General features: G+C 33.1%; 1 protein-coding gene across 1 annotated transcript in view; it reads right to left on the bottom strand.

Annotated features, from left to right (window-relative positions):
• LOC134851796 (testis-specific gene 10 protein-like) overlaps positions 1 to 25,443 on the bottom strand; it is a 58,303-nt gene that overhangs the window by 28,080 nt on the left and 4,780 nt on the right. The window contains exons 2-3 of the mRNA XM_063868028.1: positions 17,859 to 18,038; positions 11,650 to 11,799 (exon numbers count right to left, since the gene is read on the bottom strand). Of these exons, the coding sequence (XP_063724098.1) occupies positions 11,650 to 11,799; positions 17,859 to 18,038 (330 nt within the window). The remainder of the gene's footprint in view (positions 1 to 11,649; positions 11,800 to 17,858; positions 18,039 to 25,443) is intronic.

Here is a 25,443-nt window from a genome sequence, read left to right on the forward strand (position 1 = left end):
AAAATCTTCAAAATATCGAAAACAATTTCTGCAGTTCAAAAAAAATTTAGAACAGTGCTTTTTATAAATTTCTACTCAACTATTGAAAAAAATGTGCCCTAGTATGCTCTTGTTTTACTAACATTATCGGACATATGTAAATTCAAGGCTTTCACTTAGATCTACTGAATTGGTTTTCGTCTGCTAGTTTTGATCTACACCAATACAAAAATAACACAAATTGAAAAGGAACTGTGTTGTTTCTCATTTGATTAATATTTTTGACAGAATTTTCTGTGATACTTGAATATCAACCCGCTATTATATATATATATATATATATATATATATATATATATATATATATATATATATATATATATATATATATATAGTAGCATGTTTAGGGGGGTTAAACTTCATGAATTTGATACCGACCCAACCCAAATGTCCTTCCCTTTGATTTTTTTATAAAAAATTACAAAAGGCGCCTTCGGCGCCAGTTCATTCGTAGAAGAGGTTGAAAGTACTGGAGGTGTGAAAATGAGTCCAATTTTAAGGCCTCAAATCAGACTCATTTTAGACTCAAGGCAGGTACCTGCTAACAAGTTCCTGTCAACCTGCCTCGTTCACAGTATATATACCGCGTTCAAAATTATCTTGCTCATTCTAAGAACTTTTTCATTGAAGTTTACACTGCACTCTGAACTGGACTTCAACATTCAATTTCAACCAATCAGATGTCAAAGCGGGTTGCTCCCAAGAATTCTAGGGCTTCCGGCTTCAAGACGCTCAAGGCCTTCTTCACCAATAGTCCCTAGTCCCAAGAAGTCACCACCCGTATCCAGTGCTACTGCTCCTGAGCCTGACAAACCTGGACCATCAACTCCAGACACGCCCATACCTGGACCTTCAAGGCTCTGAGAGCCACTGGCATTTTTCGTCACCATAAAAGATGAAACTCTTTCATCGACTTGTTCTATATCTCCGTTCTCTGAGCAGGCCCTGTAGACTCCAGTTTACATAGACATAGGAGTCTACAACTTCAGTTCGCTGGAGATGGACCTTGATCTCAAGTTTGCTCTTCGAGACAGCCCCAATAGACCCGCACTGCAAAACTGGCCATTCGAAATTGTAACCAAGCAAGGTAAGACAGAGAAAAGACCACTTGGACCTCAATATCTCGATAAGTACACATTTGTGGTCTACTCAATGATGCAAGAAGGCTTTATCTGTCGCTTCTGTTTCTGCTTTGCTGACATCGAAGAGATAAAGAAATCTGGCGGTTCTTTTGAAATACTTCTTGTTCACAAGCCTTTCCAGAAGATTGCACGCCTGTCAAACGACTCGGAGCCTCATCGGAAGAGTTCCCATCACAAAAAAGCTTTGGAGAAAACGCAGGCTTTCCTGGATTCAGTCAAGCACCCAGAGCGACACATCGATGTTTCCTTCGACCGAGCGGTTGCCAAAGAAATGGAGAAAAACAGGCAGTTTCTGACGCCGATCATCAGTACAATTATCTTCACTGCTCGACTTGGACTTCGCATCGGAGGCCACAGAGATGATGGAAGTTCCCTGATCTCAGCCTCGACTGAGTCCAGTGACGTCTCATCCGGAAATTTCAAGGCCCTTCTTCAATGCATAGAACCAGTCATAGAACCAGCTCATTATCATCATAGGGGACATCATCATGGATTGAATTGTATCTAGAGTCACCGCTTCGAAAAATTTTACTGTGATTGCTGACGAAACTACTGACATCTCAAGAACGGAGCAGGTCTCAAGTTCTGTCCTGTACTGGGATATCACCGAGGTCCGAGAGGAAATGAACACCAAGGTAACAACACTTGCAGACATCATCTTGACATGGATCACATCAGCTGGACTAGGAGACGCCTGCTTGGTTGAACAGAGCTACGCTGGGGCACCCACATGATGCTGTCTTGACGTTCCTCCAGCTTCTGCCAGCTGTAAAAGTTTTGCTTCGGACTGCAGTGCGTACCTTGTTGGAACATTACGATCAGAGTTTATAATTGCACTGATGAGCATGAAGCATGTTCTAGCTGCTACAAAACCCACCAGTGTTACTCTTCAAGGCCCAGCTCTGGAATTTCCCGAAGCTGTTGAGCACATAAAGAACTTACGTTTTCTCTTCCAGCAATGGCGGGACAGTGAATGCAGTGGTTGCTATCAAAGGATCCATAATTATACTGTCAAAATTGGCGATGTCCATCTAGAGGGTCGGAGAGACCGGCCTCCTACAACTACATCAGCGTACATCAAATCATTTCCGTCAGACTTTCTACCTGCCTTTCATCGACTGCTTACTGTTAGACTTGCAGGAAAGGTTCTCGGCGGCTGTCGCGTCTTAATCCAAAGTGTGCAAGCTCCTTCCTCGCTGGATTTCGGACAAAGATGCAACTAAAGAAGATTTTGATGACTTGGTCGTTCTGTATCGGAACGTACTGCCGGATGGTGACTTTGGGAGCGAGTTCCGAGTCTTGAGGAATATGCGACGCTTTCCCCTTACAGCTAATTATCAGAATTAAAATCTGTCATCAGTCGGCAATGCAACCAAATTAAAGCAACCTTTCCAGTAACAGTTTGCACTGCGGAACGCTCTTTCTCCAAATGAAATTGCTGAAAAACTACGTTCGATATAATATGAAAGAAGATGGCTTATCGAGTTTAGCTTTGATATGCATCGACAAAGAAGTGAAAATAAATGTTCATGATGTCAGAGACAGATTTGCCGCAAAAAAACGCAGGCTCACTTTTGTATAAATTAAATTTTGCTGATTTTTGAATTAAAGTTTTGCTAGTGTTTTACCAAAAATCCGCCCCCCTCGGAAAATCTTAGATTCGCACCTAGGATAAGTATATAGCCATCCACAACGTAGCAGTTTTGTCTAATTCAGGTCTTTTTTTTGCTTTTTTCTCCCCACAAGTTTCCAAAATATGATCAAGGTGTCCAAATTTTATAGTTGCTTCAAAGATCTGGATGTCAGCTTCTGTATTGCATTCAAAAGATGTAGCGTTCGCTTAAATTTTACGCTTTCAAAATTTGAGCATCAAAAATTATACAGAACCAGATATGAGAACCATGAGCAGTGCAACAAAAAAGTCGAAGTCTAGAGGTCCGTTGAGTGTAATGAGCAGTTTCCTGGCTTTCTTACTTCGCTACTATATTTTGCCTCAACTCGGTTTTTCAAAACAATTTTTGATGTTAATCGGATTACTGGTTTAACCTCTCTGTTTTTTCTACTGATTCCATTCGGAACTAACAAATTTTTAGATCCAATTAAATAAACCCTTCCTTTTACTTGAACAAGTCTATTGAAATTTTTCAGTGCATTACGTTACGGTGTAGGTTGAACTAAAAGACCGATAAAAATTTTAAGATAAAAAGAAATTAGGTACATAAAATCATTAAGAAAATTGATCGCCAAATGGTGGTTAAGCCGATTACAATCTCCTTTAATATCAGCCGAAAATTCGAACGATCATATTTTGAGGAAGAAGTTTACTTACCTAATACATACGTAACATAGAAAAAATGGTTAAAAACAAATACATTTCACTTAAAGTTCGTTTCATGGAGAAATCTATAATCTGTGGGTGTTCGCCTTTTTAAGTGTTCGGCCCTATATTTTCCCAGCAGACAATTGTGTTTCTTTCTTTTTGTTTCGTTCAATCGTAATCAAATTTTGACCTTGAAAATTTAAAAAAGTTCTGAATTCTCGCAGGCAGCAATTTCTTTTCATCACAATGAGCTCCCATTTCCCCCCAGACTTCAGCCTTAGCGGCGAGATGAAATCTGTAAATTGAATTACCGGGGAGTTAATCCAGCCCTTAGAAATCCAATTGGGTTTGAAGTGCCTTCAAATGATGACGTAAGCTAATGAAGAGTTGATCAAGTCGGCATGAAAAGACCTCTTCAGTTTTACTTTCAGAAACTGAACTTTTTACTTAAAGTTTTATCACGGTTCTCAAAGTTCAACTTACGCACTAAATTCTAATCAGAAAAACCTAAGCCTTTAATCGAATTTGACTTATAACTGTCTGTTTCACGGAATAAGTTTGGGAAGATTTTAAGGGCATACTTGCAAATGTCAAGCTCGAAATAACAAAAATTTGAATTACAAATTTTTTTTTGACAAAGGGGAAAAGAGGTCGTCATTAAGAGGTCAAAGAAAATTCAACTTCAGATTTTTTTGAGAAGTTTTAATTGAACCGAAGAATCTTCGCGAGGTTGGTTGGGGTGGGTTTTTAATTAAAGTTTGATAATTTTGTCGATTTTTCTTATATTTGACCAAATTAATTTTTCCGAGCTTCACAAAACGAGATTAGTAGGTTTTGACAGCAAAACTGCTTTTTTTTGCGCTCATCCTTACAAAATTTCAGTATGTATTGACGGCATTTTCCAGTTTCTTGAAATATTTTTGACAGATATGATCATATTATAAATAAACAATAGTTATACGTTTATCTTCTATTCAATTGCTCATTTATTGATATCTACAGTCTTATTTAAGTTAGTCGGACAAAACGAACAACAGAGAAAACTTGAAACAGGTTTTTTAAATGGGTTAAGATAAGACAAAAAGAGAAAAGAACAAAAAGTTCTGAGATTTTTACAAAAATTAGCATGATGCAATTTGCTTTGCAAAAAAAGCAAAGTAGTAAAAAAATATTCAAATTTTTACCTGAAATACGGTGCAATTTGAATCTTTTCAAATAATTAAAATGTACACTGAAACTAATGAGTTAGTTGATGAAAAAGCTATGACAAAAGAACCCTGCTACACAGTCCAACAAAACTCTCCAGGGTTGAAAACTCCAAAAATCTGCATAAGAGAATGTAATAAGCATGAAAAATTTGGCGTACATTTTTGGGGATTTTATATTTTTAGAATTTTGTTAGACTATGTAAAAACTTCGTTCTAAAACAATTGTTTTTATCAAATTACTCTGCTCGGTAATTTTAGAGTAATTTTAAATTGCCTAGAGAATTTAATTTTGTTTCGCGATAGTCAAAATTAATTTTATTCCAAAAATGGGGTCTTTTTTAATTTTTATTTTAAAAAGTATTTCAGAACTACGCTGAAACTAAAGAATTGATCTATTCAAAAGTATTATCAGAAAAAGACTCTAATACAGCCGAACAGGCTTCTAGAATCTTAGAACCTCCAAACACTGAATTGTGGATTTTATTTTTCTAGAACGAACCAAAACTGAAAAAAGTTCGAGCCAAAACTGAAAACGTTTAATTTGATCTATACACGTTTTTGGCCCCTAATTTTGCGGGAATATTCAGCGAAACGCAGTTTGCTTGTGGTAATTTTTGATATGCAGCAAAAACGTACAAACCAAGCATTGAACGCCCTCATAACCATTTTATGCATGTAAAGGCATACACGTGAGTTTTGTGGAAAAAATAGTATTTTCAAGCTCAAAACCAAAAAACTATAGAATATCAGAGTGGTCCAGATTTGAAACAAGTTTTTTGAGAATTTGGTGTCAGCGTTGTTGTCCTACTGCTACGCATTTCTCATAAATGTTACCTTCTACCGCCGTTTGTTTAATTTACTTTACTTACTAATCTTAAAAAAATTACTGAATCTTCATAGACTATTCTTCTATTATAAGCCTGCTCGCTGGCTTTAATTGCTCGAAATTAGAACAAACTCGAAAATTTTAAACCGGCTTTCCTTGACACTCAGAAAAATATTTCAAAACTTTTTTGTTCTTCGAATCACAATTAAAACGATTTTTATATGATATATAACTTGATCCATTTTTACAATTAATACCTGATTTTGGATCGTAAACAAAAAAAAAAAAAACACCCGAATACAAATTTTCTCTACATTTTTCAAATGGTCTGAATAAAAATTGTCACATGGTCGACCAAGTTGTTTTCTGAGCTCTCCCAAAGCACCAAAAAGTCTTGCTTAGGCAAAACTTTCTGCGCCGCACTAAAAAAATTGAAAAAACTTTTTGAAATATATTGACCAAAAAACGCGTTCTTTCGGCGCGCGCTTCCCCTTCAAAACTGTTTAATTTTGGCGGCAATGGCGCTTTACAAAAATTACCGTCAGCCAAAATTGGATATTTTAAAATAGTACAAAGGGTGAACCTTTGGGTCGGCAGGAGGTCAAATTCTTGAGGGTTGAATTCCTATTTTTTATTGTCGAAATTTGATTGTGGAACTGCACCAAAAAACTTAATTAAATTTCTTTGTTGTCAACGCATTGCTTTTCGTCAACGTAAGTTTTTTTTAATGAAACTGCGTGCATACCTCAAGCAAAATTTTAAGGTCCTCAGTATAAATAACAAAAGGATAGATTTTGCTCCTTCTAACAAATCAATTATGACAAACAAGCTTCTTTTAACCGATTTGGACAACAAAACCTTCAATTTTCAGCCCAGGACAACAATACTTTTTGAATGATGTGAAAAAAATTCCGTCAAAAATTGCTAAATCAAAAATCGAAAATTGTTTGAAGAAAAACCCACCCCGAGCACAAATATTCCGTTACTTTCGTACGAAAGTTGGAACAATAATTGAATGAAACACATTCAACTTTAAGAATCACAAAAATCACCATCTCAAAGAACGAGACTCTAAATCAGTTAATTGGTTTTTTCTAAATATACAATACATTTTAGACAACAAGCCTTTCGTAAGACTTTATCTTAATCAATTAGTGCACTCGAGCATTCTTGATAATAACTCTAATTGCTTTTTTTGTCAAAATTATACTCAATTACTGAGTTTTGCACAATTTTTGCCCCTCTTTGCCCTTACTTAGAATGAGAAACTACAATTGACCACTTTCATAGTAACTGAAAAATTTAATTACGTATTTAACTAAAAACAAGTTCATTTGAAAGTGTTTTGGTGTTAGGAAATTTCATTTGGAATGCTTTTTTAAATATCGAACCAGGACTGATTTTGCATCTTTATAATCCGCTATGTCAGCTAACAAATAAATTGTCTTGTTAAATGAATAATTTGACAAAAGCGAAATAATTAAAGTGATTTAATTTTTAACTAAATATTTCAACTTAGGATCGAAATTTCATTCGAAAATTTGTCGAACGGAAAAATTCATTTCAAGCAAAACTATTTGGTTACTTTCGTTGTTGTTTGTGGAGCATAATCAAAAAGTCAAAACTGAGTTTTTTGAATTTCAATATGCGATTTGAGTGAGACGCATTGTTTTTTAGTCTTCAATTTTTGTAATTATAAAAGAATAATTATGATTTACATCTTTAATGCTCAATAACTGATATTGAGTGATTTTTGATAGTGATTGAAGACAGTGGCTGAAAAATTGCGAGCTCGGGCTGGCTTTTTTCTCCCAATCAGACAAACTTCACTTTTTAATTAGCCTATTTTGACGGAATTTTCCGACTGCTTATAAGTTATATGAAGCCTTGTTCGCTCTATAACAATAGAGTGAATTTTTCAAAAAAAAGATGATTTTTTAGATTTTTAACATAAATTTATGGAAAAGATCAGAGATGAATTATTTTTCCAAATTTAAGCTCAGGACAACAATATTTTATGAACGATTTTTTATAAAAAAAAATCTCATCAAAATGGCTAGTTAAAAAGTCGAAATTTGTCTGAAGAAAAAAATCACCCCAATACAAATAAAGTCGGAACAAAAACACCGTTGTCTTGAGCTCGAATTTAAAACATTATTTCACCTCTGATCTTTTTTTGTAAGGTTATGGGGTTTAAAAACTATCAATTTGGTCGAATAACGATCGATATATTTCAAGTGTGATATAAGATTAACAAGCCTTAAAATATTTAATCCGTCTTAGAATTTTTTCCAAATTGAATTGAAGCTTGCTATTTTGTCTACTTAAAACTTTTCTCTATGTAGAATATATCACTTTGTACTTTACAGAGCGTGTGGTGGAAGACATTTTTTAAAATGTTTTAAAATTTTTTTGTGTTATTTGACAGAAATTTTTTCTAAAATATTTTTTAAATTTTTTTGTGTTATTTTCTACGTAGAAGCATGTAGTAGAAAAAAGAATGAGACTTCGCAGTAGATTCCCCTAATAAATCCTATGCAGTATAGTTTGAGCTGCAAATGTAAAAATCCGTAAATTTTCCGTTGCCGTGAACGACTACCTGTACTTTGAAATTTTACTATTTTTTCGCCTTAGGTGTCTCAATTGATCCGTACTCAGTTTCCGATGAAGGCTCATCTTAAACCGAAAGCGAAAAATTTAACCGAAAACGAAAAAAAAAACACTTTGCTATAAATATATAGTTCTGTTCGGATATACATTTAATGCACCACTGCAACATAATAAGGATCTGCTTAAATAGCAGTTTTTCCAAAATGGAGTAGGTGCAAATAACATTTTTAGTTCAGCGTTATTAGTTCATCAAAACTGAAAATTCTAAAAGTAACAAGGTCAAAAATGACGCCTTATTTAGCATCATAATTATAATCATCTTCACTGAACTATATAAGCTCTATCAGCGTATTTCTAAGGTAGTCTTAATACTCAATGAAAACATGAAAAAAATTTAAGAATTCCCATGAGGTTTGAGAGCTCATCTCTAAACTAGAGAAAAATACTTCTGAGAAATTGAATTGAACTGAGCGAGGGGCGCTTAGCCATTGCACTTTCCTTAAAAAGACTGATTAGTTTCCAGGTTATAAATAGAAACTCATTATACGATACCGTCCTCGTCATACAAAAAATAAATGAGTTATCATAAAAAGAGATTAATACCACCTTTTGGAAAAAAATTGCACTTATTTTTACTGTGATCTTTTTAAGATCTTTTCTTTGTTTCAGTCGTAATGTATAAATTCAGCAATTTTGAACAGTATAAAAACTGGTTTTTTATTGTCGACGAAAAAGTTGTTAGAGCAAACGCATGAAAAGTCCAACTTGACTAGAAAATGACAAAAATGATAATTTATTTCTAAGCACCTGTTCGTTATTCTCATTAGCTGATCTCTATTGATCAAAAGAAAGCTCAAACAAGTCAGAATTGTTTGAATGGTGTTTCCTAATTTGATTAATCACAATTTTCCAACATCAAGATTTTTCATGCACTTTATAACGTCCACCTTCAAAGCTCTTTAAGCTCTCAGAAAAAAGCGAACAGTTATAAATATAGAAAAGAAAACATGAACAAAAAACCTTAAAATTTAGAAAGGTTGAAAAGACAATAGTCCGCCATCTGATAATTCCAAGTCTGTTGTAACCCAATTTGAACTCACAGCGGCTGCACAAATTAGGGCGAAAATGAATGTTCCGGCTAGACTTTAGTTTTGGTTCAAAAAGTTGATCGAATTAAAAAAAAACGAAGTCAAGAACAAAGTGGTACATTTTGCAGATCAATTGAGCAATTCCTTTTTCTGTAATGACCAATTGAGCTCTTCTCAAACAAAACCGGCAAAGCACAACAATTGGCGTTATCAAACGCGAGCACGTGGTTGATGTAATGTTGCATATATAGCACGCAATCATTTGAACGAATGGATTTGTTTTATTGAGCTTCCGAAAAAGTTTCAAAAAAAAAATCAAAATCTGTTAATATCAATAAGATTTTTTGTAAAGGTAATCAATGCTTCGAGGAAATTAAGTTCCAAGGGTTGATGCTGTAACCTTGCATCTAAATACTGAATTTAAATTTTGCCAAAATATCCTACGCCAATTTGCCCTACGCCTAAAGACAGAATTTTAGTTTAGACGGAACAGCAAAAAAGTGATCGCCGCAAACGCGCCAACGGTAAGTTTCTAGACCAAAATTAGATCCGGTTAATGCCGCAAAGCGACGACGCGCTCGTAGCGCGCCCACCGGCAACCTTGAAACGAGATAGTCGGCTCAGTTATCTTTGACCAATTGAACTATTAATGGAACATAGGTTAAATTGGTACAGGGTAACTTGGCATAGGGTAGATTGGAACATAGGGTAGATTAGTATAGGGTAGATTGGCATAAGGTAAATTGGAATTGGGTAGATTTTCATGGAACCATTTCATATAATTCAACTAGTTTCACTAGGTTATAAACAACTCAGGTATTTCTTAACTGCCCCACCCTCTCCACGCGAGAATTACGCCGATTAAGCTGATTTTTTATTCGAAACAAAAATAGTCAATTAAAAAAATAAATGAATTACTGAAACTTATCGAAAATTTTTGAGTCATGTTTGAACCCAGGTGGCCTAAAATGGTTTAAACTGAAACACTTTTTGTAGAAGGCTCAAGAACATCAAAAATTTCAGAGATCATACAAACTTCCGTAGAAAATTCCATATCTCTTAAGGAAAAATCCACACTGAGCAGAGAATCTTATAATTTTCTTCCAGAATCGTAACAAAAATTGCGCTTAAATCCTAACAAAAAGCAACAGCGGCTTTCCAACATGTTTTATACTAACCATGGTAGCAATTAAAAAAGACACGTGGCAATGAAAAAATAGTGAAAAAACGGCAAGACAAATTTGACGTAAAGGTGTTATAAGCGATCATTAGGTTGAGTATTAGAAATATGCAATGGCAATGATGGCTTTTGCGATCGAACTCTTGTTTGAACTCTAGATTCAGTGCTGCCATAGCTTCATTGCTGCCATAATATGTATCATAGTTGAGAATTAGAGTGAACCTTATTTAACTCTAAGTTTTAATTTCATGAATGTATTGTAAAAATACATTTTACAAACAAGTTCCTAATAAAAGGAGCGAGAAATTGAAAATTCCGCATTAAAATTAATGATACTTTGAATAAAAGTTGGAAAACGTCTGCTATTTTTTTCAGGCGCCGCTTCCAATTTTTGCTCAAAAAAAACAACTTGTTGGACTTTCACGAAAAAGCCAATTTGAGCAATCCTTTAAACTCTAACTTCAGTACTGCCATAGCTTGCTATGCATCATAATTAAAAATTTGAGGGAAACTTATTTTTTGTAAGTTAGAATTTCCTTAATATACCGTGAAAACATATTTTAAAAAAGGTTTCTAATAAAAGGAATGAGAGATTGCAAAAATTCCCATTAAAACTAATGGTACTTTGCATACAGCGTCTGCAATTTTTTTTTTCAGGCGCCTTTTCAATTTTTGTTTATGAAAAAATTGATTGTTCGTTTTCTCCAAAAAGCCAATCTGAGCAACATCTGAAAAAATTAAAGGCTTGACATTATAAATAAGTGGTTCAATTAGCATCAAATTGTCGAGAAAATTAATCATTTCAAATTTTTATTCAGTTTAATGGTACGATATTTAAATAGCAAAAAGTATAGATCTTAAATTAGTACCGTAATGTAAGGTCTCGGCTTTTCATCAATCCAAACTTTCTATGAATACTGAAAAACGTTTTAGTAAGCCTAAACTAGAACCACCTTTTGGTTCTAATAATACTTTCCGCAACTTTTGTTTTCAACTTTCAGGGATTTCTGATTGGCTAAAAAAATTATGATCTTCACCAGAAACTGGTATAGTAGAGACATTGTTCAATGGGGATCTTGATGACTATGGTACATATTAAAAAACTTCAAACCCTACAAACACTAATTCATTGGGTAGGCAATATCACAATTGTGGTACCTTATGACGAAACCTCCCCTTTTTGCAATGGGCAGGGGAGGGGGTAATCAAGGTATTTTAATTGGTTGATTATAATACCTGTTCGTATAGCTGCTGAGTCTTGTCTCTTTCGTTGGTGAGTAGTTTGACACTGGACTGTATTTCACGCATGTGTCGCTCGAATCTGTCCAACATACCCTGCAATTCCACACGCTCCTTCTTCAACTTGGAAATCTCTTCCTCGTACACCTAAATTACACAATTGTTCCACAATTATATCACCACTGACATAACATAACTGACGACATAACATGATCAATAATAGTTAACTACACGTTTTAATCGCATCCCGGGTCGAGGTGCTCGTCTTATGTTTCGATTTCAAAAGTCGAGCAAGTGCAGTTTTTCGACTGGAATTTCGCGGTTGAGAAGCACTTTTAAGTCGAGCACAAAACCGAAACATATCCTATTTTGGTCGAGAGAGTCAAGACAAAGATCGAGCACAGTCGAAACAATTTTGTTCGATAAAGTCGAAGGGGGCTATTCTCATGCGCGAAGGACCGAATGGGCAAAAAAACTCGTCAGCAAAAGACCGAAAACAAAGTTAGCTGAAAGTCAATTTAAAAAAAAAAATTGCCATTCAATTAAATGAATTAAATGAAGCAATATTTTGAAGCAAACTTTCATAACGAAACCCTTGAGACAAACATTAAAAAAGCCATTGTTGGTCACACCGCTTGAAACAAAACTGATATGAATCAAAGATTTTTTTGTCTGTTGAGAGAGTCAAGAATTTTTAGTCGAAAATTTAAACATATCTATGCAAACATTAAAAATGCCATTGATGGTCGCAACCCTTTTTTGTTGGGCCGAGAAAGTAAAAAAACCAAAGTTATGTTCAAAAAGTCGAAACACACCCAATTCGCTCAACACGGTCGAAAAATACCAAGTTTTATTCGAGAAACTCAAAATATAAATCGAGCACCTCGACCCAGGATTCAGACTTTTTTGCGCGCTTTTTTTTTAGAAATTTTAAAATAATGTTTGTCAATTTTTTCACAGATAAACGTTTTGAGTTTTTGAGCTCAACCAAAAACTAATATAGCCTCAATTTGCGATGATGATCTAATCAATGGGTCAATTTTTCAACATTCTGACCTTTTTGAACTTTTTTTTGGATCGTTATAACCAAAAATTTTTGTTTTGGCAACTTTTGTGTTTTAGTAACCTTTATTCTTTTTGGTGATTTTTTGATCGGCGCAAAATCAATATACTGGAAAAGCACTTTTTAGCAAAACATTGCCAACTAGATTAATAAAAGTGAACCGCGGTTGTCCTTGAGACCAGTGTTGTCCATAATAAATACGATTACCTCAATATCATATATACGATTGCAATATATAAAATATTCATATATACGATTGCCTCAATAAAAATGAATATCAAATCAAATAATATATACAAAAAGCGAGATATGGTTTCTATTAGCGAAATGTTTATTTAATTTCGTCTCCAAATTGTGTGCTCTTTGCAACTAATAAAATGTTTATTTATTTGCATCACCAAATTTTTGTTCACCAACATAATCTTTCCTCATCATTTGAAATGAAAAAAAAACTATGCTTTGTCAGCCAAAAGCAGTAGTTTTAAAAACGAATCAACTACAAATTAAATCAAATCGTTTTTGTGAGACTCGACGCTTCTGCTGACTAAACCCGTAATACCAATCGCTCATAGCACTGCACGCTAGCAGACCAAATTTAAAAAAGAAAAAAAGTTTTAAGAAAAGCATGAAACACGTTTAAAAACTACAATCTGAAGATCAATAAGCGTAAAATGGACAGCGCTGCCTTCAAGGGAACTTTTGACATTCCGTTTGTAAGCAGCTGATTTTTATGTGATGATTTTTGTAGCATTGATATACTTCAATCATGCCTGCTTTTCTTTCAAATATAGGTAATTTTTAAGTACATCTAAAATTGGCAATGATCCTATAATTTGATCTCACGTTTACAATTCGATTGAAATGAAACAAGACTGCTCGGATCAGGGCGAAGCCTCGAATGTTCCGACTGCCTTTTAAGGTTTATGGAGCGGCAGTGAAAACATGAAAAATTAAATGAAATAAAATAAAATGAAAACTTTTTTTCTTCAAAATTTGAAATTTTTTATGAAAATCATCCCCCACACGCCATATTAAGTACAAAAAGAAAGATTTCGTTCCTTGTAACAAATTAATTATGACAAATAAGCTTCGTTCAACCAATTTGGAACGATTTATAAGACGGATTAAATCTCCGCTTACGCGTTAATAGCGCGAATTATATCGCGCGTTAATTGTCCCAAATTGGTCAAAATGCCCAAAATGACAATCTTTAAACCCTCATAACTTTACGAAAAACGATCACAGGTAAAATATCTTTTCAAATTTAAGTTCAGGACAACAATGGCTTTCGAATGATATGAAAGTTAAAAAGTCGAAATTTGTCTGAAGAAAAAAAAACCCACCCCGAGCACAAATATTCCGTTACTTTCGTATCGAAAGTCAGAACAATAATTTTTTTCCGATGTTTTTTCTATAGCTAATAGTATTTTGGAGCAAATGCCGTAAAGCAAGCAGAGTCAAAGCAAATGGTTGCTTCAAAATCGATTACAATGCATTTTTGCAGACTAAACTGTTTCCCTCTGTCAATGAATTGAATTGTGAACTGATAAATTTTGATATTCAGTTTCAAAACAATCAATATAAATTTGTAACAAAAATAACGGACTGTTTGTACTCGGAAAGTTTTTTTTTGAGACAATCTCGACTTTTTAACTAGCCATTTTGACGGGTTTTTCAAATATCATTCAAGAAGTGTTGTTTTCCTGAGCTTATATTCGAAAAGATATATTTCACCTGTGACAATTTTAAGTAAATTTTGGCCATTTTGGGGGCAATTAGCGCGCGATATATATAGCACTATTAACGCGAAAGCGGAAATTTAATCCGCACTCGAAATTGGTTGAAAGAAGCTTACTTGCCATAATTGATTTGTTACTAGGAGGATTTTCACAAAAACCGCAAATTTTATAATAAAAATTTCATTTTACTAATTTTTTTTGTTTTATTAGCCCTTAAAAGGCAGTGACATACGAGCCCTTTGCCCTGGTACGCAAGTGGAACATTGGTTCGCCCTGATACGAGCAGTCTTGTTTGGATTGTTTTTCAATTTCATACTTGACTCTCGTGCCACAATTTATGCAAAATACGCGTTTTAAGCATTTGCGCATTTTAAGGTTTATGGAGCGGCAGTGATAACATATAAAATTAAATGAAATAAAATAAATTGAAAATTTTTTTCTTCAAAATTTGAAATTTTTTATGAAAATCATCCCCCCACACGCCATAGTAAGTACAAAAAGATAGATTTTGTTCCTTGTAACAAATCAATTATGACAAATAAGCTTCGTTCAACCAATTTGGAACGATTTATAAAACGGATTAAATCTCCGCTTACGCGTGACTAGTGCGAAACATATAGCGCGGTAATTGCCCCAAATTGGTGAAATGGCAACTTTTAAACCTCCATAACTTTACGCAAAATAATCACAGGTGAAATTTTTTTCAAATTTAAGTTCAAGACAACAATGGTTTTTGAATGATATGAAAAAATTTTGTCAAAAATGGCTAGTTAAAAAGTCGAAATTTGTCTGAAGAAAAAAAAACCACCCCGAGCACAAATATTCCGTTACTTTCGTATCGAAAGTCGGAACAATAACTTTTTTCCGATTTTTTTTTCGATAGCTAATAGTGTTTTGGAGCAAATGCCGTAAAGCCAGCAGAATAAAAGCAAATGGTTGCTTCAAAATCGATTACAATGGATTTTTGCAGACTAAACTGTTTCCATCTGTCAATAAATTGAATTGTGAACTGATAATTTTTGATATTCAATTTCAAAACAATCAATTTAAATTTGTAACAAAAATAACGGAACGTTTCTGCTCGGAAAGTTTTTTTTTCAGACAATCTCGACTTTTTAACTAGCCATTTTGACGGGTTTTTTCAAATATCATTCAAGAGGTGTTGTTTTCATGAGCTTATATTCGAAAAGATATATTTCACCTGTGACTATTTTAAGTAAATTTTGGCCCTTTTGGGGGCAATTAGCGCGCAATATATATATCGCACTATTAAGCGTAAGCGGAAATTTAAGCCGCACTCGAAATTGGTTGAAAGAAGCCTACTTGCCACAAGTGATTTGTTACTAGGAGGATTTTCACAAAAACCGCAAATATTATAATAAAAATTTCATTTTACTCTATTACGTTTAATTTTTTTTGTTTTATTAGCCCTTAAAAGGCAGTGACAAACGAGCCCTTTGCCCTGGTACGCAAGTGGAATATAGGTTCGCCCTGATACGAGCAGTCTTGTATGGATTGTTTTTTAATTTCATACTTGACTCTCGTGCCGAAATTTACGCATATTACTGCATAACTCAAATGAAAAAGCAGATATCATTCAATAAGCTGCACAAACGCTTTGACCAATTTGTTAGTTGAAAGTTTTTTTTGTCGAAAAAAAATACAAAAGTTTTTGATGTTATCATTTTAGATATAAATTTTTTTTTGAATCAATTGCAAATCTCATTTAACTAATGCAAATTGTGTTAGTCAACGTGAGAAAAATAGAAGGTTTTAAAATCGACTCATAATAAGAAAAGAATTTTCAACAAGACTGCTCGTATCAGGACGAAGCCCTGAATGTTTCAACTGCCTTTTAAGGTTCATGGAGCCGTAATAACATTAAAAAATTCAATGAAATAAAATAAAATGAATTTTTTTTCTGAATTTGAAATTTTTTATAGAAATCATCCCCCCACACGCCATATAAAGTACAAAAAGTTAGATTTTGTTCCTTGTAACAATCAATTATGACAAATAAGCTTCGTTCAACCAATTTGGAACGATTTATAAGACGGATTAAATCTCCGCTTACGCGTTAATAGCGCGAATTATATCGCGCGTTAATTGTCCCAAATTGGTCAAAATGGCTAAAATGGCAATCTTTAATCCCTCATAACTTTACGAAAAATGATCACAGGTGATATATCTTTTCAAATTTAAGTTCAGGACAACAATGGCTTTCGAATGATTTTAAAAATTCCGTCAAAAATGGCTAGTTAAAAAGTCGAAATTTGTCTGAAGAAAAAAAAAAACCCGAGCACAAATATTCCGTTACTTTCGTATCGAAAGTCGGAACAATAAGATGCGAGACATGAATAATTTAGAGAGCACAACGATTGTAATGAATTAAAATGATAATTTTTTTGATTTCGTAAGACTATAACCAACTTTATTGAATTTTATCCATGGAGCCCTAATGTGTGTATTTAATTTACAACTTTTACTGCTAGTCGGGTTGACCTCTGTACAAACACAGTTTTTGAAAGCTGTTTCAAAGACTTCAGAAAATTTTTCTGTTTATGAACTGTGTTGAAAGTTTCCGATTATTAAGAAAAAATAATTTCATTTTTCGGATCAAATTATTCATCATACAAGTCTTATGTATGAGAATTGACTGATAAGCATTTTTTAAATCTCCAAAGTTGTTTTGAAATTTTTGTTCTTTTTTTGATCGCATTCTCACTTTTGTGCTCATACAAACATTTCGCGGAAATTCTTTTTGCATGTAATTTTTTATTTTTTTTGTCTATTATGTAGTCCAAAATGAATTTATTACACAAACTATTCACAAATCACAATGAAGTGTTTTCGTGTCGCCACAATTTATGCTTTTATTTTATTTTTAAAAGTTAAGCTATATCTTTAAACACAGGTCATGATTTTTAACTTCTGAAATTTTGAGGATAGAAGCTTCTTAGCTTTGGTATTATGGTATGTCATCCATTTTCGTCCGACCACCCTAAACTGCATTTACGGCATTTTGACCCATTTTTGAATAGTTTGCTTGCGGCGCAAATTTTTTTTTTGTCAAAGATCGGTCTTTTTAGAGTTCGGAAAATCAATTGGTCCATATAAAAAGTCTACAAAATTTTCAAAAAATCCCACCACCTTCTTTCCACCACCCCCCCCCCCCCCCCCCCCACGAGACAATCTTAAATCCGCCCCTCGGTATAATTCCTACAACTCGTAAATTTGTACTGTGAGATTGAGTGAGACTACGATTAGAATGAAACTCGAATTACTTTGATTTTTTTAGAGTTATTTGACAAATGGGGAATTTCAGCAAGTAGCGAGAAGCTTCTGTGAAACTTTGACTATCACTAGCTATAAGTTATAAGTTATATGTTATGACTGCTTCTAACCGTGAGTTTGTACTGTGACGCTGAGTTAGAAGTGGTGGATGTGTTGTGTTGCTTGACTGGACTGGAGGATCTGCTTCGACTTCTGGCCCTCGCCTCCCCCAGTTTGATCTTCTCGTACTCCTGCTTGTAGAAATCCTTCTCCTCTTCCAACACTCGAATCACACTCTCGTAGTGCGCATCCTAAACAAGTTTGAAACTTCTTCCGAGCCCGTCGGTGTTCAGTTTTAGTTATTGCGAGAAACGTTTGAAAAATGTTAAAAAAGCGAGAAAAGCCAAAAAACTTTACTTACACTTTCTGAGACTAAGGTACATTTTTGAACCCATATGAACATTCTCACCCTTCAAAATACCGAATGAACAATTCTCCCCTCTGAAATGATTTACGGGCAAGCTTCTTCACTTGGTCCTTTTTAATGCTCAGCCTGCTCAAGTTATTTAACAGCAGGAACGTGAGACTAAAAACAAGACTGCTTGTATATCAGGGCAAAACCCTGAATGTTCCGACTGCACTTTAGGGCCATTTAAACAGTTTTAAGTTGAAAACTTGATGAGATACTAAAAAAAGGAAAAAAATATTGTGCAGATTGTGTATTGAAAAGACGCAAACTAGTTCAATACATCTTCCGAGCCCATAGGTCCATAAGTATGTGAGAAAAGGTTAAAAAAATACTTGCCTCATGGTTAAAACAAACTGACAAAAACAACAGTAGGGAAGTTTAAACACTTTTGTTTCTGGTTCTTAGACGCCCACAAAACTTGGAACAAAAAAAATTTTGAAACGAAACCAGGTTTTCAAAGGTACATGTTGTTAGCTCAAAAGAGTTGATTTTAACGGTTACATGTTTTAGAATGACCATATTGTGGGTAATTCTTCCAACTACTGAAGAAAACGACAGAATATTTGTGCTCGGTTTTTTTTTCAGACTAATTTCGCATTTGTACTAGTCTTTATTGACAGCCACATCTAAAAGTTTTTGATGCTTTGCGCCCAAAACTACGGAGATATTCCAACTGCGACAAATTTTACTAATGTAATGGTGGTTTGAAAATTGCCACTTCAGAAGGTTTGAGATATTTAATTTTTCGAACTCCAATTTGTTTTAACATCAACAAGTAAAGTAAGCGGAGATTTAGTCCAAAAACGGATTCAAAAAAAAAGGTTGGGTAATTACCCGCATCCAGTTTTTAGCGTTAATAATTGATTATAAAATGATTTTAATACCAGTCTTACAAAAATTGAGAGCAAATTGATTTTAAACAGTAAATAATTGATTATAACCTCTCTTTTTGAAATCAAATATAATCAATTATAATACATTATAATCGATTATAAACGATTGTTTTTATCCAAATTTCTTTTTCATTTGTTTTGCAGAAAAGATCCATTATAATTGTCTATATTTTATGCTTTTCGTGGACGTTGGTTGGTTTATTACCAAAATGGTAAAATTGTTTTTAACAAAATTCAAATAAGTTCAAGTTTTTATCGTTTTATTTTTTCATTTCTTCTTGATTATAAAAGGTTTCATGATGTACATTTTAGGCTTCTTTGACCACCAAAATATCAGTATAATGATTTAGTTTCATAACTTCTTTTGAAAAAATTATATTTCACCTACCGCAGGATTCTTTCAACTAATATGAAGGGATCTCTATGAAACTTTTGTTTCGCGGTGAACTTTGTGTTCAGATGAACCAAAGAGTGACAAAACATCTCACTTTAAGAGATTTTTGACAAAAAAAATATTTTAATCTATTATAATAGATTATAATAGATTTTAAGAGATTATAAGAGATTATAAGAGAATATAAGTGATTATCGGAGATTATAAATGATTTCGGAAAAAGTAACATTTTTCGTGACACTATAATAAATTATTATGTTATCATTATAATGGATTAGAAATCGTTTAAAAATCGGAATTTGGCGCTTATAATTAATTATAATTTTGTTAAAAGTTTAAATATAATTGTATTATAATCGATTATTTTCTCTTTTTACTGAGTACGGGCAATCCCAATAACAAAAGTTTGTAAAACTACATCAAATGCGTTAAGGCGGCGAGAAAACTCAAGGCATTGCCTTTTGATAAAATCAGTCTTGTTTATTCATTTTTCCTTAATTTTAATTTTTTGTCGCTAATTATACAAAATCTGAAGATTTCAAAGGCGAAAAAGCGCAGACCAATTGTTCTCGTCACCAAAATTTTTTTTAAAATTTATTTGAAAATTTTCATAGCAAAATCAGAACTTTAAACGCAGCAAAACACAGATTTCTGACCATATCTAACAATTATATGCAAAGCCTGTCTTGATGGAAAAATCACAACTAACGTTTCAATTTTTTCCCATTTTCAATACTCCGAGCAAAAAAACAGCGCAGATTTTTCTAATACCGAGCATCTGTTTGTTCCCTTCACTTAATGAAACGATGCAGTTCACTCAACGACAAAAGAGTGAAATAGGGACAAAAAACTGAAAATATACTTTTTAATTATGGGTTCAAAAACTTGAAAACAATGGAATTTATACTAAATAAACTTAAATTAAATCCTTCTATTATTTAAGAAAAAACACGTTTAAATGTAATTGATTTACAAAAATTACAATTCTTTTCAAAAAAATCACCCGGTTACTAAGTTATAACAGTCTGACATGATCCCAAAGTTTTGAATATGTGGCTGGAAAAAGAAGACAACAAATTAAAGTTTTAACATTTAAGTGCACTAAAAAGCTTCATTGACAAAATTAGGGGGGATGAAATTTTACGTTTCTTTTTTCAAAAAATGTTGCTAATCCAAGTGAGCACTTTAACTAAAATTTAAGACAGAGATTTAAATATTCAATTTATTTAAAAGAATTCAATTAATTTGCTCTCGCTATGCTTTTTGTAAACTATGAGGATTTGAAAAATGGCTGATTATGATGCGTACGTTATTTCAATTTAGACCTATTCATAGCCAAGGAAACCAAAAAGTTTGATCGACTAACAATCATTTATTTCAACTTTTTTATACTTCTGACTTTTCTGAATTATTTTTGTTCGTTTTGATCATACAATGTCCCAAATTAACTTATCCAAAAATTAGTTTAGAAAAAATTTTGCACTATTTAAGCCAATCATTTTCCAACTTTGGATCCGCCTGATTTTGTTTGCCGTGTGAATTTCTATTCAACATAGAAAAACATAGATTTTAAAATATTTTGCGCAAAAGATGAGAGTTTGACAAAAAAAAAAACATTTTTTATTCGAATACAAGAGCGGATCTACGATCCGTTTTTTTTTCAAACTCAGGCTTGTTGATGTTTAATAATATCTTCTAAATCAGTTTTCGAAGCTTTTCAAAACCAAGTTTTTCCAGTATTTATTTTTGGCATTCAAAAATGAACCTAATTTATCTAAGGTGCAAAAATGGTCAAAGATGAAAGCAATATAAAAAAACATGCAGGAGCAATTTTTGGCACATTTGAACCCGTTCACGAAATGATAGCTTTGAGGCCGTTTTAATTAAGTCCTAGCCGCGTTTCCTCGTCGGAACTCAATTACTCTCTGCCAAGTTTTTAATCAAAATGTTCATTATTTGATGAACAAACAATTGTGGCTGGCTGAATAAATTACAACAAAAATTCTTGTTTTCGAAACACGGCTGATAGGGCTTTAAAATGCTATATCAGTCGACCTATTTTAATTACCATTTGAGGAAACTGATTTTGCAAGAAAAAACGGAAATTAAACCCCACCCAAAGTCAAAGTTCCTACCTTTTTTCAGTGGTTCGAACAACAGAGTTTGCACTGGAACATTAGTTCAAACGTCTTAAGAGGGTGATATGAGTTTATTATGTTAATAATTTTGTCTACCAAATGCCAGTTTCATTAATAATTTGTTCCAAAACAAATCTATAAGAGGAAAATTAATTCAGAACTACCACAGCATCTGGAAAAAAATAGTTGGACTATCATATCAGTTCTCTTCAACCTATGTGAGCAAATAGTTTTGATATGTTAGCAGTAGACTGAAACTATAAAAGAACAACACTGCTCGTATCAGGGCGAAGTCCTGAGTGTTCCCACTGCCTTTTAAGGTCTATGGAGCATTAATAACATGAAAAATTTCAATGTAATAGAAAAAATAAAATAAAAACTTTTTGAAAAAATTTGAGATTTTATGTAAAAACATCCCCCCACACGTCATATTAAGTACAAAGTGATAAATTTTGCGCCCATTAACAAATCAATTATGGCATAAAAGCATCCTTGAACCAATTTGGAACAATTTCTAAGACGGATTAAATCTCGCTTACGCGATAATAGCGCGAAATTTATCGCGCGTTAATTGTCCCAAATTGGCCAAAATGGCAGTCTTTAAACCCCCATAACTTTATAAAAATTGATCGCAGGTAAAATATTTTTTCAAATTCAAGCTCAAGACAACAATAGCTTTCGAATGATATAAAAAAATTCTGTCAAAAATGGCTAGTTAAAAAGTCGAAATTTGTCTGAAGAAAAAAAAACCCACCCCGAGCACAAATATTCCGTTACTTTCGTATCGAAAGTAGGAACAAAAACTGAAAACTGTTCTTTACTCTGGCTTGAATAGTTTGAAAAAGGCGGAATATATATTCACACAGGGATGTAAAAAAATATATTGTTTTTAAATATATTGACAATAAATACATTTAAATAATTTATTTTCCAGTTCAAAAAATAAAAATATTCCAATAGCAAGTTTCCAATAGACGGCTGCTAGGACTATTGCGTTAAACACAGATTGGGCGATTTCGGGCACCAGCTAAAGGAACAATGGCCATGTAAAAATATACGTTTTGTTTTTGTAGGGAAATATTTTATTTCGGGGTCTACTGTGCAATAAACGGATGTCCGCATTTTATTTGCTGGTTATTATGTATAGGGCCAATTGGCAAATTTCAACAGCAAGCAGATATTTTTTCAACAGCAAGCAAAACATTTAAATATATTTTTATATTTATTTTTCTCCTCAAAAAAAATAAATATATTTATTTTTTTGAAAAAATATATTTAATATATTTTTTTACATCCCTGTATTCACATGCTATTATTTCACATGCTATTATCTTCCAACCGAATTAGCACTCTTGCACTAAAATGCTTTATCGACTAAATTGGGTTGAATTGAAATTTGTGATTAAGTTCAAAAAGTTTTTCTTCGTCTTTGAAAAGTTTTTTTTGAAAGCAGCAAGATTGAAATATTATTGTGCAAAATGTTTAAATTTTTCTATGCAGAGCGCTACAAAAGCAAATTGATCGTTGTTTAAAATCAATCGAATTAGGGCAATTTTAATTGGTCAACCACTTTCTAATTAAAAATAAATAATTGAATTAGTATCAACCGTGTGCAAAACCAATAATGTTTTATTTTTATTTTTGCACATGTCATGGACAATCGAACTTTCCAAAGAAATGAAATTTTAAGTTCATTTCTTCAACGATTTGAGATCTTATAGTTTGTTCTAAAATAAAAACTGCAACAAATTGATTGATATATAAAAAATAGAATAAAAATAGAACACATGAGTAATGCACAATCATGGCATGAAAGAGTTACTTCATCCAGGCATTTTTGTCAGCGATGCTTTTGACCAGACCGGAAATTAAATTAATTATGCCCTGGGCTTTTTTTTCAGGGATAATTTTAGCCGAGCACGGAAATTGAGATCGTTTTATCTATAAAAAGTACAAACTTTTAATAGATTTCATCTGGAATTTCTTCTGGAAAGTCTTTGGCGTAAGTTTTATGATTGCGAGTGAAACGAGTTTTCTGGATCTACAAACAATAATTATTTTTAACTTTTTTGACTTTTCCTAATTAATTTTGCTCAGTTTGATCACATATGTACATATTTTTTTGCAAAATTCTTTTTGCTTTTCTATAGCGACTTCACCATTGAAATAATCTTTTTAATTTTCAGTTTTGGTTTCTAAGGCTCAGTTCAATTCAAATAATTCAATAGCCGACGCTAATCATAGATGAAACTATTGTTTTCCTCCCTGTAACCAACAGCTTCAGAAATAGATTTCGCCATTGTTGTATTAATTTCCCGACGGGTCCGGCCGGGCCGCAGTGCTTAATTGAGCCTTGTTGGGAGGGGGGTTCAATTATTTTTCAGACCCATTCTCCCTCCGCTATTCGAGACTAATTAATGTACCAAAACCTTTGCAATTTCTATATGTGAAGTATTTTCCAAATTTGCACCCGACTAACTTTGCGGCGTGAAATTTCATACAACTCACAAAACCCGACCCTTGATTTAAATTGCGATTTCAAATTGTTTTGCGCGAAAGATAACTGTTCGTTTTCATTCGAAAACAATGTTTGATCTAATATCCGATTCTATTTCTATCCGTTTGTCAACTTTTTGTAAGGTCTCCCAAATCAAAAGCTGTAAAGTCTTTATTCGGCCAAAATTTTTCTGGTGCGCGCACAATTTGTACTGAAATCTTTTTTTTTCTAAATTGGGGATTGAAGATTTGAGTTTATACTCTATATGATTTGAGTTTTTAAAGAGGAGTCGCAATGATTGAGAAATTGAAAAAATCGATCTGAAAAGTACCAATTTGCTGTGACAAAATTGGAAATCGTCTGCGAACTTTTCCAAAGCTTTCAGGCTTGTTTTTCAAATTTTCAGGTGCCACTTAATTTCAAATTTAAGAATAAAGTGGTCGTTTGATTTCAGGAGGTAGAAGCATTCTCAACAAGTTCTAAAAATAAAATAAAATTGTGATTTTTTCATAAAAAGGTTAGAACGACATCAAAACGGCTAACAAGGTTGTCCATTTCAAATTTGGTTCAAATTTAACGTTTTTTTTTCACGGTCAATAATTTGTGGAAAATTACCTGCTGATTTCTAACGAAAATTAATTGATATTTTGTTTGTGTTGATTTGTGAAAACTTCTTTGAGTTTCTAACTTTTTTATTCAAAAACATAACATTCAAAAATATAGTATCATCGCCAAAATTTTTTGAAAGAAAGAAAATACACAAAAACGTCAAGAAATCATAGTATATATTTCCACAAAGGATATATTTCTGTTTTCTTCCTCATCAAAAAATGGATAAATTTTTTTTACTTTATTGATTTGATATTATTCCAATTCCAGCTCAAAATTCGGTTCAACCGACTTAGGGGCATAAAATACTGGTTTTTCAGAAATTGACTGTACAATTTCATAGTACAAAAAAAATGCATTTGCTATTTTCATAAAAATTTTATAATAAAAGTATGACAAAAACCTTGTTTTTAATTCCGAAATATGCCAGAAATGCTCATTGAAAAAAATGCATATTATGCTATTTTCATACTTTTTTGGTCTTTCAATTAGTATGAAACCTTATGATAAGCATTTTTTTTCATAGTATGAAATTGAATGATAGACATTTTTGGTCAACCCGGTAATATATACTTGATGAAGACATCCTACGTTATGTCACTTGGGGGGGGGGGGGTTTGGAGTTTGTATGGTTGATCCCAAATTTCAGTAGGATGAATGAAAATAGACCAGTTTGCTTAGGTTGGTTCAAGGGCTAGATAAAGACATGAAAATAA

This window comes from Symsagittifera roscoffensis, chromosome 7 (genome assembly GCF_963678635.1).
Source record: "Symsagittifera roscoffensis chromosome 7, txSymRosc1.1, whole genome shotgun sequence".
Lineage (NCBI taxonomy): Eukaryota > Metazoa > Xenacoelomorpha > Acoela > Convolutidae > Symsagittifera > Symsagittifera roscoffensis.